The sequence below is a fragment of the Trematomus bernacchii genome, unplaced genomic scaffold (genome assembly GCF_902827165.1).
Source record: "Trematomus bernacchii unplaced genomic scaffold, fTreBer1.1, whole genome shotgun sequence".
NCBI classification, from domain to species: Eukaryota; Metazoa; Chordata; class Actinopteri; order Perciformes; family Nototheniidae; genus Trematomus; species Trematomus bernacchii.
Window position 1 is genome coordinate 336320 of NW_022987840.1, and position 17246 is coordinate 353565.

At 40.8% G+C, this 17246-nt stretch overlaps 1 protein-coding gene across 1 annotated transcript in view; it reads left to right on the plus strand.

The window, feature by feature from the left end:
* The first annotated feature begins 413 nt into the window (after window positions 1–413).
* Window positions 414–17246, plus strand: part of LOC117468606 (glutamate receptor ionotropic, kainate 3) — an 85652-nt gene continuing 68819 nt past the window's right edge. The window contains exon 1 of the mRNA XM_034112837.1: window positions 414–1214. Within this exon, the coding sequence (XP_033968728.1) occupies window positions 1100–1214 (115 nt within the window). The 5' untranslated portion in view covers window positions 414–1099. The remainder of the gene's footprint in view (window positions 1215–17246) is intronic.

A 17246-nucleotide genomic window follows, 5' to 3' on the forward strand; every position in this document is an offset into this window, starting at 1 on the left:
CGGCCCAATTCTCAGCTGACACTTATTTCCCTCATGCAAATAAAATTCATCCCATTCAGTGCTGCAGGCAGACGGGGGTTTCCTTCTTTCTAGCTTCAGGCAATGGGGGAGAAAAAAAATGCCTTTCCCTATCTCAGTGCAGTAAATAAGAAAAAAGAACTCCATTTCTAAGATTTCAGACCACAACAAATATATATCAAAATATATCATGTGAAATAAATAAATATTGCGTGTGTCTTTACAACGACTGGGAAAGTAGATAACCGGGTCATTGTTCCGATCCCTCTCACCTCAATAAAATACTTCTTGGACATAGTTGACAAGTATGCGTAACGACGCGTGCCTCTAGTGGCACCGAGGAAGGAGGGTCGTCAGACACACGAAGATGCACGGCTCCTGCACTGCTTTTCCATCCAGCACAAACTGGAAGATTTTTTTTAAATGAACACTGTTTAACAAAGAGCCTTTTGAGCACATTTGGACGTTCGTCAATAACAAGCCTTGTGCCATCGCCGTGCGCAACTGGACAGGGTGTCGCGGAGCGGCTTTTCCACCTTCACAAAGTACCTCTGTGGTAAATGAACACTTTTCATGACTGGATTGCGGGACTGGAGTGATAAGCAGTAAGCAGGTTTTGAATGTCTGAGGTTCGTTCATTTTCCTCAGCACTCATCGTGTGACGCTTTTCTCTGTTTGTCTTTCGGCGACAGAAGCAAAGTTCCGCAGGCGCAGTTCTTCTCCTCCTCCACAGCGGTGCGGGAGTCCGGCTTGGCTGTTGCGGTGCTGCTTGCCAGTAGACAGATAGTATCGGCGGTAGGAGGGGATACAGATACTCCTGCAGGCTAATTGTAACAGCCTGTGTTCGCAGGTGTAATACTGATCCGCCTGTAAAGGACTGGGGGCTTCATCCTCATCGAGCCGCTCTCAGAGTTGTGAGTAACAGAAAGAAAAAAACCTGAGAGAATGTTGCACCAAGTACAATGAGCGTAAATTTGTCGCAGACACCCAAATCCATATATGCTCCGTCGAATTCAGTTTTGATGAGCAATTCTGAGTCGTCTTTGGAATTTTAAAAAGTGGATCCCACGACTTTACAACCATGCGAAATACTTGGCTGTCTCCCCGGAGTGCGATTTGGGAATACTGGACATTGCTGATTGCATGTCTCTTTTGGATTCACTACTCTAACGGGATGCCTCATGTTATTCGAATAGGTAAGTTATTCACATTACATTTGCACACGCACACGTTGGCATTATAACCTTGAAAGTTGCTCCTTATTCCGCGTATTTCAGTGCGGCTCCTCAGCCGTGCGTCCGCAGCAGCAGCGGGTAGTTTTTGGAGTAAATGGGCAGTCTCTTCCAGTTACCGTTCGCCTCACTCGGGTCGTGTGTGGATGTTCATTTTACTTAAACAAGGGGCAGCAGTAAGCAACAAGCAGTGCATTATTGCAAACGATCGACTGTAAAATTGATGATGCCTTCTCTACTCAGAGACCATGCGATGAAATATTATGGGTTAGTGTGACCTCTATGCACTCTGCTTTGTCTGTTCCATTTTCTGCAGCCAGCATGTTGAGTCACCAGCTAAATTCAGGCTCATTGCCATGCCTTCTGGGAGTGAGTTTTAACATTTAAGGACAAGTCTATTCAAGTAAAAGATACATGATCAAATTAAGAAGTACATGTAAAAGTTTCAAACAATGTGAGAAATTATTCATTATGAGATATAAGATCTAATCTTAGTGTAGCCTAACTACTAAACAAAATGCACACACAGTAGGACAAAAACATTGCACTGTCAAATCCTCCTCCTGATCTTCCACACATGTGAGACATAAAAAAGAAGCAACAGGGTTTGTGCTGGCGTTTTCCAATCACTCACTGAGGAACAATGTGAGAATTGTCATTTGGAAGCTGGCGATGCGATGAAACATTTTACGCCGCCAAGAGACAGGAGCAGAATGAAGATCAATACGTTTTTTGTCACAAGGCAAATCGTTTTTGACATTTGGCTGAGTGCCATGCAGGACAATTACTCAAAATGGCATTGGCCCACATTAACATACCACTACAACAGCCGGGTACAGGCAGGGAGCGAGAGCATCTTAATAGCATGGAGCTTTATATCTTTGAGGTATAAACGCTGGGAAAAGTGGATGAATGTTAGTAAATTGCATATTCTATATTTCAGTTCTCTAACAGAGGTAAATGGCATTTCCAAACCAGGTGTCTCTGGTATGGCATGTCTGCAAATTACCAATGTGCCACTCAAATTTTGTAATGAAATTCCTGTCAATCTAAGTGGGTGGTCATTGAGCTACATTCTTTCAGATTTAAGTTTTAAACTTCAACAGGATGAATTATAGCAACATTTGACGGCTCTTAAACCTGGAGTGAATGCTGTCACATTTTCTAGACATTCTAAACAGAGAGATTCAAAAGCAGAATAAAGTGTAAGACTGTAAAACAATGTATAGTGCTGATATTTACCTGCGTGTCCCTGTGATTGACTGCTGCACTCTGAAGAGCCATGACTCCCCTGACATCGCTGTGTATGGACTTTGGTGATGTCTTAGAAATCACATAAAATCCTTAAAGCTCTCGTTCTACTGATGTTCAATGTTTGGTCAAAGGGACACATGTTATTCCCTTCTTTCTTTCTCCTTTACTGTGGCAGCATCTCAAATGAAGACCTGAAATAGACTTGACAGGCTTTGTTTTTAAAAATGTCAAAGTGCTGAGACAAATTTACCTTGAAATGTGCTACAGTCGCACTACTGCTTTTTATAGAACCTATCATTGGTTGCGGTGCAGAAACAGTTTTCATTTTGTGTGTTCCCAAGATTGTATTTTGACAAGCCGAGAACAGGGACATGCAAGAGAGGGTTGCTGAATTTGCCTCATTGCCAAAAAAAAGAAGAACAATCAAAAGGCTCTTTGCTTCATGTAATTTTTTGAGGTAGAGTGTTTATGCACAACGGCCATGTGTGTATCTATTTTACAAAAAAAATAGGCATTTGTAAAATGACAACAAATATCTCATTTTTTTAAAACTGGCTTTACAAAATGTAACTTGAGGGTGTGCTTAAATATAAAAACGTGTGTGTTTACACTATTGCAGTCATACTATAGTATTTTCAGTGAGAGGTCGTCAGTATTCACAGTCTGTTGATTCTTGCAGGGATGAGCGCATTTTCGAGTGTGTGTAGTGGACCTTTTCGTCCTCTCTTTTTTTTGTTATTTGATACTTGGTGTGCAAGTGTGTGTGCGCTCTGTGTCACAACCACCCTGCTAAAAAACAACAGAGGGCTCTCTTATAGTCAGAGCATGGTGGCCAACGCCGCTCCTCAGCACTGGTTACTAACACAAACAAAACAGTCTAAATCCTCAAGGTGGGCGGTGGTATTTCAGCGCTCTGTCTGTGCCGTGTCTGCTCTTGGTTAGGTGGCCTGTGCACTTCTCCAAGTACACCATCTGGGTAATGGTGGGCATCCAAGGTAGAGTTGTTGCCATTGATTTTAGTGCTTTAACAGTGCACTGCTCTAAGTTGCGGCCAGATGGTCGCTCCATCTCGTTCTGCAGCTTCTATTTGTTGGAGGGAATAAAAGACTGCTCCTTCTGCATTTGTCCACTTACACGCTGTGCTACTCTTCAGTTTCTCTCCGCCTGCCTTTGGTAATTTTGTCCTGCTCCTGACATGTTTTGCAACCTCTCATCTCATCTAGGAGGCATTTCAGTAGATAATGCATGTTGAAAGTGCTGGAGGAGGAATTTGTATTTCAGATAGAAGAAGCATGTGTCTGCAGATAATGCGTATGTTTGCCAACATGAAATAGGATGCAGTACGGAAATCACTTAATTCAATGTTGCTTTTTGTGCCTTGTTCTGTAATCCTAGGGAGTGACATTTCTTCTGCACAAATCATTCATTTCCATACATGTATAACTTTCTCCTACATCAGATAAGGATTGCCCACTTTTTAATCAGATGAAAATGTATTCATAGGGTGCATGTACTGCATATAAAATCCCTTTTGTTAAAGCACACAATAATGGCAGATTATTAAACCTCATCTATGGATGGAAGAAACTAATTCATCAATTGTTTTCTCTTCTCTCTCTCAGTGAGGTTATTCACTGCCTGACAGAGATTTATTATATAATCAATTACTTTATCTACCTAATACTTAAAGCACTTAATCAGTGCCAGTTAATCAATCTCCCCCATGATTTCATGTTGATTTAATTTCCTTAGCTACTCGCTGTGCCCCTTCAACACCTGGTCGCATGCATTATACATTTAGCCTCCCCAAAATGCTTTGGGCAGCCATGACTGCAGACTTAATTATTGTGTGTGAAACAGCCTGAACATTTAAATGTAAGCTGACAAATGTGCAGCACTTGAAGCTGTATGCAGTGTGACCACTCATAAGCTTCAGTGGGATAAATCGGGGTTTGTGGTCACCACTTGGGTTGAAGTCTGCAAACACAGAGCCACTTCAGAGGCTTGTCTTCATCCCCGCACCAGCAGCAGCAGCAGCAGCAGCAGCAGCAGAGAGACTGGGAAGTTGTCATGTGATTAACTCCACCAGCAAGCTATGGAGTGCACTCTCCACTCGCCTGCTCTCTGAGATCCTCCTCGCCGGGGTCTGCGCACATGTCTCATCTGAAATGACTCAGACATATTTCAAGAGAGCGCGAAAAGCTGAAATGGTACTTTGCAATTCTACTTTTAACAGACCCAAAGGGCTGCTTGTGTTGAGAATTACCCACAGGAGGATGTTTCTTTTTGCAAAGCGAGGGAAGAGGAGGACATTAAAGAAAAGCAGTTGTTGGTGATAAAAAAGAACAATGAAGAGTTGTTGTATCAAAAGTTGTATCAAATTAAGATGGCCATCAGTTGCCGAGTTTCGTAATGAATATTTCATTTTCATCTAAATGTAATCTCTCCCCAGACAGAGGGAGAAGCCTGCTGGTGGAGGCTTGGGGCTGGGGAGTTGTCGTTGTGAATATGAACAAAGGCTGGTAGAGGTCACAGAAGAATTGAATACAGGGAGAAGCGTCTTTGATGTGTAATTCCATTATCTGTTAGCGAAAGCAGAGATTGAAGGGGGAAGAACACAACCGTTGTTTTACCTGCGCTTACACACTCCTCTTCATCCACTTGTATAAACATCGATGGATAAATGAACTGCAGAAGAAAAAGCAGGGGCCTGTTTTCTGCCTCTCCTGGTTTTCGGGCATCTGTATCCTACCACACACACACACACACACACACACACAAAGACACACACTTTTTGAAGCCATACTCCATCCACAACATTTTCCAAAACATATGTCTGGTCTCGCTGGACCTCTTGTACACAATCCAATTCCATTCTCTCCGTCAGCACACTCACGGCTCGTCATTAGCTTCAATCTCGCTGATGAGAAACGGCAGATGTTCGTTTTGTTGAGCAGAGGGCCCTTTTCTGAACGTGTTCTCTTCTGTACTTGCCTATGATCCTGTTTAGACGCATTAGAAAAGGAACGTTTTACTTCCACAAACAAATATGGGCTCCAGCCGTGCTATAGTCTCTCATTTCTGTATCACAGAGCCTGTTTTTCCATCTGTAAAGCCGATCAACATGTTTTTCAACGCACCGTGTGAGTCCAATTCAACGTGTATTAAATAAACAGTGTTTTTACGTCTTGGACAAGGTGTAATAATGCTCTGGAATGAGCTCGTAATGTGTCTGATCACAAACACTAACAAGACTTAACTGCGTCAAGGAAGTGTAGGTACTTTGCTCCTTGTTCAGTCACACATAATAATGATCATCCAATAATCCCAACCACTCGAGGCTAATAGGGTGGATCTAGCAACCAGTACGATAATCCTGTGACACAGTAGGGCCCCAGCTAGCTAAGCCTAGCCGTTGCTAACACAGCAGATGGTGTTTTCATATCGTACGACGAAGTGGGTGCTCTGCAGCGAAAGGTCGGCTGCAAGCATATGCTTCTGATGCCTATTGAAATAAATAAGGTGCGGAGTTCCTTATGGCTATACATTTAATCTTTTTTAGAATAATATATTCGAAAATCCCCTTGCTGTCATATAGATAATGGATATAGAAATAGATATTTTGCAGGCAATATCTTATTTATTTAAACAGTTTGAGGATGGAACAGGAGCTTGAACAGTGAATTCAACCCCTCCAAACAAAAAAAGAAAACTGATTTTACAGTAACCAGTAACACTTTAAAGCCATGCAGATTATTTTGGTTCCATGGGTGGATGATACAAACTAGTGATACAATCAGTATAAATACATTGTGTCTTTATACCCTAGAAAAATGATGATTGAAATATCCAAGGGAAGACGATACAATTAAAAAGAATCAAACATAAACAAAGCTTAACTTAAAGCAAAAATCACCACAAATCAGTTATTTCTTACAACTTTGTCTACAATTGTAACAGGATATCTTGAAATCCAATTTCAATATAAAATAATATGCATATTGAAAGGTACAACAATAAAACATATTGTCATTTGTGTCAAGCAACCCTTTAAACTCAATGTGGAAACAACAGCCTGATTGATTTGGTCCACAATCTGCCTGAGTCCCCCTGCAGACCCTCAGGGACTCAATGTCATTACAGCAGGCCGTATGCTTTTTGGATTTGACAGCGTTTTCAAATTCATGGCATGTCAATGTTGGCTATTTCCTTGTGAATGTTTCTGTACCAAGGCAATGAATCAAATTTCATGCTCTAGCCATTTGTCTTTATTATGTGCCCTTGTCCTTTCCATTTGACTCTGCCATCTCAGCCCTCCTCGGGGCTCTGCAGGAAAAGTCGACTAACATCAAAACATTTTGAACAAAGCTTGATCACGGGGCATTTGGCTCTCAGGGTCATGCTAGCAATATAACAGTTAATTAGAATCATCTTGTTGTTTTTTCTTTTTCACATTTCAGCACAGGGAGGCAATTTGTACACACACACACACACACACACACACACACACACACACACACACACACACACACACACACACACACACACACACACACACACACACACACACACACACACACACACACACACACACACACACACACACACACACACACACACACACACACACACACACACACACACACACACACACACACACACACACACACACACACACACACACACACACACACACACACACACACACACACACACACACACACACACACACACACACACACACACACACACACACACACACACACACACACACACACACACACACACACACACACACACACACACACACACACACACACACACACACACACAGTACTGCAGCAGAAGAGACAGAAGGAGAGAGGGTGGTTACATAGATGAAGCTAGGGGACTCTTATTTAGCTTGTTAATTAGCTTGAACCTTTTGATCCCAATTTTAAAACCCGCCACGTTGCAATGCTGGCGCCTTTTGTGTGTTGCCCCAAGCCAGATAAAACTAAGCTTTATTCCTGTGCCTTTCAAACACCATGGCATTCACCAGAGGAGTATTATTTCCCTCCCCACGTTAGCGCTGTCCTTATCTATTCACAGACGTTCTGTGTAAACTTGGTCACCTCTGACACCTCCGTTACATACCGTTACACCCCCGCATTACAATAACAAGACCTTTTTCTTCTCGCTGCTTTAAAGCAATCAGGGATTGACAGTGGAGGTATCAGCCGCAATGCACAGGCTTAAATCCCATTTAACTTGGGCTAAGGACAATGAATGGAGGATGACACTGTTTCATTCTGCCCTTTTAATCAAGCTCTCATTGTTATAAATGTCAGGTCTTGGTTGTGTGATTCCCTCAAATTGCTGTTCCATGACTGTAGGGAGATGTGCATGAGTGTGTGTTTAGTAAGGAGCGGGAGAGAGAGAGCGAGAGAAAGTGTGAGTGTGTGCATGACAAGGGGATGTATAAGGGGAGCTGGCATAGAATCCCTGGAGCGTAGGGGTAGAGCAGGAGTTACTAATCAACTGTGAGAGAGTAGGCTGGAAAAGACTCACCCTCTATTTTCCCCCCAGAGAGAAAAAGAAGGAACAGATAAGACAAAACCTCTTCAGGCTAAAACCACTACAAATAAATAGCCATCACCAAAAATATCAGGCAGGAAACAGAGATATTTCCTCCACATTCTACCTTTTTTTTTTAACCTTCTCGGCTCTTTTCATCCCGGCAATAACAAATGCGACGGTAGAAAGTGCATGAGACTGGGAGGGTTGCCTCTCTAGGCCCTGTGCTCATCCCTCCACTGATGAATAGCCAGGAGGTTGGAAGCCGATGTGAATTTAGTTAACACAGCCAATACCCAGAAGATTTTACTCAGCACTCGCACAGAAGACGATGGTCTCTCCTGTCTCAGCCAATGTTTTACCGGCTGCCGATCTACTGTCCAGGTCGCCCCCGGAGAGCACTGTGGTTAACCGCAAAATGTTCCCCCGTGACTCATTTGAAGACAGCTTGTCTGCATGTGACCGGCTTCAGATATATGGAACAAGACAGAGATTATCATTGACAGGGAGGAGAAGAAGAGACTGTGGGTAGCTTGAGGCTAGCCGTACATTTTGTTGTAAATCTAAAAGTGATGCTTGTATGAATAAGGGGTCCCTAATGTAAATCCAGAGTGTAGTAATATGAAAGTCCTGCAGGTTTTCACCCTTCCAGAGAAAATTAGACATGGCTGTCATAGTAACCATAGCTCAGGTAGTTTGCGAGGTAGAACGTGATTGGTGGAGATTATAGCGTGTGATTAGTCTATCATCTAAGCAGCAGGGTTTTTTCTGTCGGATCAATTCTCTATCACTGAGAGTTAATGAAAAATTAGGTTTCTGATTGTTTTGTTCCTAGATCATGTTTTCCAGTCCCAAGTGCTCCCGTTTCTTCACTTCCAGCTTCAAATGTTCTTTTGCCTTCTTTTACTGATCAATTGGATGTGTTTTTTTTACATTATCACTGCATGTTAAATTAAAAAAATTGAAATTTGTTTAATGAATCAATCTTTTTCTCATAAGTGGGGAATTTAAAATAGATAATAATAATTCAGCCATAAATAAGAATACATATTTGTGATTTATACAACATTTAAATGTGTCAGGCTTGTCTTTTTACCTACTTTTTGTTGATAGACATTCAGAAATTCAATCTGATTATATCCCTTTTTCCTATCCTCCTTAGTATTGACCCTGTTAAGCTGTTCAAAATTAGCAAGACAAAACAAGCAAAAAAGGGAAATCAAACTTCACATGTAGCCTCTTTTCAACCTCTTAACCTCGAGCTGTGTTTTTACTCTACCAGAGAAATAAAGGACGATTAATTCCATGAAAGCTTATTTCTGAAAAAAAGCAGGCAAACTACAAGCTATGCTCCTATTCACTTTTCACCAAGAGTGACATTAATACCATGAAATATGTCTGAGCCAAAATGCTCTGCAATCAGCAAGTATTATCTGGGTTGATGAAAAGGATCAATTGAAGTAATGCTGCAATAATAATATGCAAATGTGTGACACATCTGCTGTGCATTAGGCTGATTCTTTGTATTGCTGAAGCAAACAATGTCCTTTTTGCTCATTTTAGGCAGAAATAACGTGAATAATTAACATCAGTATAACGTCATCTTTACAAACACATTAACAATACAACGTACAGTATCTTTGAAATGTAGAATACTTGCTAAGAATGGTAAGAATGGAGAAGCCAGCTCGAGTGCGCTAGAATTTGAAAGTACGCAGCCGAAAAAAATCTGCCCCTTCCTTCAGACTTCCTTACAGAGCCCCTCCTCCAACACACACGAACGCGCACATGACCAATGAGGGCACCAGATAAGTGTGTGCACGAGATGGAAGGCTGACAGGCAGGTAGGCCATCCAGTTATTTTAGCCGGGCCGGCTCAGATGATTGGTCGTGCTTTTTACAGCGCCACGGCTTCCACAGATGACATTTTTTTATGTATTTATTGTCAAAGCATTTCATGTATTCATTGCTATCGGGATGTTAAGAGCATTCCATGGAATATAACAAAAAGTGTTTCTGAAGTGAATTACCTACCCCACCTTTAATGTAACTATTAATAAACCGTGAGGATACGTGGGTGAAAAGAACTTGAGCATCATCTCTTGTAATATAATTTAAAATGTAATGTTAGGTCATAAAGAATGTGAAATAAAGCCTTTAGTATAAGTCATAACAAGGGGAAAAAAGAGCTCTCACCACAATAACATGTCTAGACTTACAAATCTATTAAGAACATTTACTGTAGAGTGTTGCACAGTATGGAAATGGCATTACTCCAAATGTCTTAAAAGGTCAATTACAAATGTCAAGTGGTAGCAAGGTTCCTAATGGTGGCAAACACCAACATGTATTACTATAACGAAGCCATTATATCGCTGACTCATTTTTACAGTACAGTATATGAAACTAATTACAATTGTAATCAAATTTACAGTACACATATCCTTTTGTTTAAATAAAATAGACTTTCTTTTTTGAGTGCATTTTTCATTTACACCAAGGGGCTTTTTGTTAGCCTGATTAGTACTTGGAGACATTTATAACCATCAGAACATTGACCACATTTAAAATAATTGGCATCACGCTGGCATCACAGAATTAATGCTCACTTAATGTCCTGCTCAGCCTCCCTCTGCACTGTTCACATATAGATCGGCTGTCTGCCAGAGGCGTAATTACTGCAAACGTGGTTAGGAGCATTGTTATTGTAGAGTACTAACATTGGCTAAAATACACAGCATAAAAACGAGCAATCTCTTATTTAGGCAATTTAATAAAAAGCCCTGACATTTTTATATTTGTAGTAATTACTTCTGTAAAAATACAGTTGATTGCTACGGTGTCCTTCATATTATATATTGAATACTTATTTGGCTGTTAGTCACGACTCATCTTGCTACTGTAATTTATTTGATTGTTTAAAACATGAAATTACAAATGTATAGAAAATATGTAAGGCTGAAACAGCATGATGATGAATTCATTTATCAATGGAGAGAAAATGTATCGTCACATGACATTGTATTTATATTTCACATACATTTTCAAGCAGAAAGGCTTAATGTCCCCTTATTCCAACTTCTGTGTTGTGAGAAGATGCCGTTTTTCTGTTTCTTTAATTGGCTTCAGGAATTGTATTTAAAATTCAAAAGGTTTATTATCATATGATATACACAACTACTGTATGGTGTATTTTGTAATGAATGAAACACTTTGGTTGCAGGTTCCTCATTAATGTGTTGGCCATTTTTCTGACATATCATATACCCAATAATTCATAAAGAAAATACACATCATCCCAAAAGAAAAGCAATTATTTTACATGCAGTCCTCAAAAACAAAAAACTGTAAGTTTGATACATAAAACAGCCCAAATACTCAAAGTATGTTTAGATGCTTATGTCCCTTAAGCATAGGGAACAATCTGATATTCAACCAAACAAGAAAAGGGGATACTTTTAAAAATACGATCTCTTTTTCCACACCTCTATCATTGCTCGGAGGCCAAGGAACATTACGGAGGATTTGTAGGCTACATTTCCAGTATTTTATGGTTGTTTGCCCGATCCCAGACAGATACCTCATGTTCCTTATCAGTATTCTGTCTCGGTATTGGAGGACAGTATGACAGGATGAGCCCGGTGTGTATCTATGTGTTTCTCTGAGTGGAGCCTATTAGTGTAGCGAGCCTCTCCAGCCACTGTCAAACTTGAAACAGAGGACAGGAGGAGGTTTTACCTCCAATTACGTGATGCAATGCGATGCACCATCATGCTGCCTCGCTGTCAAGACTAATATCTCTTTATTAATTCGTTTTTCGTTTCACATTCTACGTATCATGGCAATAGAAAAGTAATCCCCCCTATTCCAGTACTTGTATCATTTTCTTGAAAAACGAAATAACCATTTATTAGAAGTCGTGTTCTTTTAAGAGGGTAAAAGATAAGCTTTGTTTGGGTTTGATCCGCTTGCTCTTCCTCTTTTCTTACCAGACAGAAGATGCTTACATATGCTCATTGTGCTAATCCCTTGCCATGGTAAATGAGAACTCCCTTCTCTCACCTTTCTTGACCCATACCCCTTCTGTCTCCCCAACGCACTGTATTACAAGACTCACATTTCAATTTGCAAGCCCAATCCCGGGGATCTTATGAGCTGCTGGTTGGAAAGCAATTGGGGCTCATTCAATCTGTTCCCCCCATGTTTCCAATCCATTTATGATTATTTAAAGATATTAAATGGCTTGAATAAACCGCTTGCTGAACCAATTTTATTTTCTTTTGTCCCCTTTTTCCCCCCCACACTTTTGATTGCACCCACCATCCACCTTGTGCTTCCCTGGTCATCCTTGAACCTTGATTTCAGTATCAGAGGTGGGGGGTTGGAATAACAGCACATTGAAATGGGCTGGTGATTGCCTTCCTCCCAGCATGGTGATGGAGGGCTTGAGTGATCGCGCCCCTCAAGCCCCTCCTTGGTGGTTGATTAGCTGTGGAGTCCTGGAGCTCCGCATTGACACTGGCTCATCAGACCCTCCTCAGCCTGTCAGAGACCCCCTTGATTGCACCGAGCTACATAATTGTCCCCCATTCTGCAGCAGTGTCCGACGTGGTGTCATGTCCTCTTTGTGTCAGTGAATGCACCACGTTATATTCAACTTTTCCTGGTGCTGCTCTGAATGTGGTTATAATAATGCATAATTGAATTGTATGGATGCAAGGTGGAATTGAACTGCTTCTTCTTCTCTCTCACCATCATCAGCTGAAAAGGGCCCAGTGTAATGCATTTTTTTTTACTAAGGCAATTGAAGACGAATTGCCACCATGGCATTTATAATCAATTAGTTGGAAGACATGATTGAAAGTTAAAGCAGTCAGAACAGAGAACTCTGAGGGTTCAGGCCCCAGCTGTCGTTTCATACGGCTTATGTAGGTGAAAGGCTCAAGGTGTGGAACTCATCAAATCCTCAACTGTCTTAATTATTTTTATGTCCTGGCATCAGCCTCAGTGGATACTTGAATTCCTTAAGGTTTCTTAAGGACTTGCGATCCCTCTGTGACACTGGCTGACAAGTCTAATGACCCTTTACTGGCCAAATATGGGTTAGTACTCAAAGTGTGAATTGATTCAAGGCCTCAGATGTTTATTTGTCACATACACACTTTGGCTTTGAGGTTGACGTGAGGGAAAAAAGTTGAGCCTCTCTGTGTTGGACTTGTGGCTAGAGAGGTTTTTGTAGCTGCAGTAATGTGTGCAAGTCCTGCATAGTAGGGAGTAGAGATCTAATGAAATGGTCGCCCAAGTGAACCACTCTCTGTAAGGGTATACTGTCTCGAGCAGAGCAGTTCTCATACCGTTTGGTAACGCCCTCGTGTTTATAAGTCTTTCACAGCACAAGAGAAAGTGTTTAGGACCCAAGATACATTTTTAATTTCTTAAAGGTGGGGTAGGTAATTTTGGAGAAACCAGCTCGAGTGCGCTAGAATTTGAAAATACACAGCCGGAAGAAATCTGCTACTTCCTTACAGAGCCCCTCCTCCAACACACACGAACGCGCACATGACCAATGAGGGTACGAGATAAGTTTGTGCACAGATGGAAGGCTGACAGGCAGGTAGGCCATCCAGTTATTTTAGCCGGGCCGGCTAAAATGATTGGTCGTGCTTTTTACAGTATTACGGCTTCCACAGATGATATTTATTTAAATGGATTTTGTGTCAAAGCACTTAAGATATTTATTGCTATCGGGATGTTAAGAGCATTCCATGGAATATAACAAAAAGTGTATCTCGAGCCGGTTTCTCAAACTTACCTACCCCACCTTTAAGCTATCTGAGATGTTGCCTTTCTTGCCAAAATGTTGTTGGGTGTGGACCGTGTCAGATTCTTGATGATTTGGACCCTTAGGTATCTTCAGGTACTCCCAACACGTGACATCTTGATTCTATACTTCTAGGTAAGCCTTCTGATCCTTGATGGAAATGCAGTCTTATTACTGGGTCATCAGCAAACCTGACATTGGAGTTGAGGCGGTTTCTGATCAAACAGTGGTACGTGGACAGGGAGTGCAGCGAGGGCAGGCAAAGGCCAGAAACCAGGCACGGTTTCAAGTTTCAAGGCTTTTATTGTCATTTGTACATAGCTACAGTGTAGATATGTAAATGAAAATCTTAGGTCACAGACTCCTCCAACAGTGCAACACAATAAAACAGATAAAACAGTTAAAATAGTGCAAGTAATACAAATAAAATAGAACAGTGCAAGGAAAGTCTATATACAAGTGATTGGAATATGATATATTAGATACATAATTTGTAGGTTGCCATCAAATGAATGTTATGGAAGTTCTTTCAAAAGTTCAGGTGTTTCACATAGTCTTATGGCCTGTGGAATGAACCAGGCGTTCGGTCCAAGGTCCAACGTTCGGTTCGTTCGGTCCAAGGTCCAACGATATCCTGGTACCTGGTATCTTTAGCATTTTTTGAATGTCTTCTTATGCAAAAGCCTAGAATGATACATCACCCATCTTGTCTCAGTATTGGGGATGATTTCTGCCTCTGTTGAAAGGCTCAGCAGGTCTGACATGTCAGCAGATAACCGAGAGGCTTTTCACTCACCAGATATTTGAGATGACCCGCAGTCAGTCAGCTCAGCAGCTGCTTCTCAGTCAGCCAAGACAAATTAAATGACATCTCTGTGATGTTGTTGCTTCGAGAAGCCACAACCCATGTCCAAGCACCCACAGCACCTACGGGGTAAAACTCCAAATGTAAAAGAAGAGCTCTGTATTTTGTAGAATAACTTGCCCACTCTCTGTGATGTGTGCAATTGCATTTAACAACATGCCAGCTTTTATCTTGTTTTTAACCAAAAATGTGTTGACTGCAGCCACAGGGTTTATCATGTCCGGACTTTTCACTCACGAAATAGGCCTTTTCCTGTTGTCAAGCTTAGGCTAAAATCACTCACTAATGTTTGTGGTTTATTTCTTATTCTTTTTCCCTCCTGACAAAAGAAAATGGATGGTTTGAATGGCTCACTTTTGCACTGGCTTTTTCTCGCTCCTCTGGCTTTGTGTAATCTTCTATTTACAATGGAGTATTAGCTTCATCCGACCATTACAGTTTCAGTGAGTTCACCTGCTCAATGTTTACTAGACTTCAGGCAAAATATGACTTTTTCCTTGGTGTTGCTTTGATAGAGATTATAGTGTCACAGCTCTCGAATGAAATAGGACTCAGTGTCAGCCTTGTACAGGGTGATAGACTTTACAGTGCCGAGGAGACTTGTATTGAAAAGTAAATCCACCGTCATATTCAGCACAAGCATTTACATAAGAAGTAGAAGGCTGTAGCAGATGAGTGGCTTGTCGTAAAATTACATATTTGTTCAGTCAAAAAATGAGTCAAGGTGTTCGCGGTGGTTATAAAGGGAAGCCTCAGAGAAAATATTGGCTTTGTAGAATCCCTGAAGAGTGCTGTAACCAGGTTAAAAATGACATGTTGGTTTATACCAGCTCTCCGTTTGTATCCGTCCGAGTGTGCAACAGAAAGATAATGAAGCTCCATTTTGTGATAGTGGTTTTGCACGAACATGACTATACATTTAAAAAAAATGTTGTTTTAGTTTTAGTATTATTATTTAGTATTATAATATTAGGGTCACGGCAATGATGCATGAGGGTCAATTCAATAGCTTTTAGTTGCCCCTTTCATCCATACCCATTTATGTGACACATCTTAACATTCAGGCTGATATTTAATTGGCAGTGGAAGCATCCGAGCACAACTTTGTGATCTGAGGACAGATCATTCTGATGACAATTTTTCGACAACAGAAACAGTGTTACCCTTGCTGCACAGACTCAGTGTCACTTCTGTAGCCTCTGTTTTGGATCATCCTCAGGGTATTGTCAGTATTACTGTTCCCATACAGAGACAGACACATGTTTAAGGGGTTTCAGGCACAGTGAGGTTAATAGTTAAAGGTTTAAGTGTGTTTGTACAACTGCTGATACAACTAAGCCTGAGTATATTCAGTTTGAAAGGTCGAGCAAATGGAGGGTAAACTTAAAGTTATGTGTTGACCAAAGGGAAAGAGGGAAACCTCCCACATACACAAATAAAACAAGCGATTGAAAAGCAGTTTTTACAGTGCAATATCACAACAACTGGTCTGGTCTGTTTTGGTGAATAAAACAAAGAAAGATTGGGTATTGAACATTGGATTCCATGTTTTAACAACTGGAGATTAATAAGAAAACATCCTTTTCTGATTCCACTTAGTGACCCTTTTAGAGTATGGCTGTGCATCATCCCAGAGTAGGTGCTTGTCTAACTTGTTACAGGTCTCTAAATATTGGACAGCGCGTCAAAGCTGCTATGAGTACTTGTTTCTCTACATTCTGTTTATTCCCTGAAAGGTCAGCAGTATGCGGACGATTTCTAAATGTCGAACAGTGCATATTCACATGTCACCAGATGATGGATTGCAATATGAGATGTTTTCATGTACTTTGCCACCATGAAAACATCCACTGATGCATTGAAATGAACAGAATTAATATATAATATATATACATTTTGGAAGTCTGATATGTTCATAGAAACTGCTGTAAGTAACGCATGTCACCTCTGGCTTGTATTTGAATCAAACAGTCACTAACATGGATGCTTCCATTCACATATACTCAACTTCATTAGACATCAGCAGAGCAGATGCAAAGAGAACATTTGATTCATCTAGAAATGTTGTCTGACTGTTGATGAGCAATTGTACGTTGGCAGGAAAAGGGAAAATGCCATTTGGTCAGCTACAAATCATCCATGTGGTTTTTGGTTTCTTTTATGGATCAAATGCAATTCCTGAACAATCAAGAATAAAGATAAAACTGAAAATGAAAAGCATGTTAAGAGGTGGCGATTAGATTGGTACCATTTTGGATGTCTTACATTTTTGCCTAAACCAATTCATAGTTGTGAAAATATATGTGATACCCAGCCCTGATTCTTGAAACATTACTGAATGTACCTTCAGATCTACTATATTTTCAGCGTGGCAAAAAATGATAGGAGGTTTTTCACCTCCTGATGAAACAGGATGAAACATGACTTCTAAGTCCAATGTCCAGTCTCAGTACATTCCTTCTTCTTGAGCTAGATAATATGTAATACCTTGCAAAGCTTC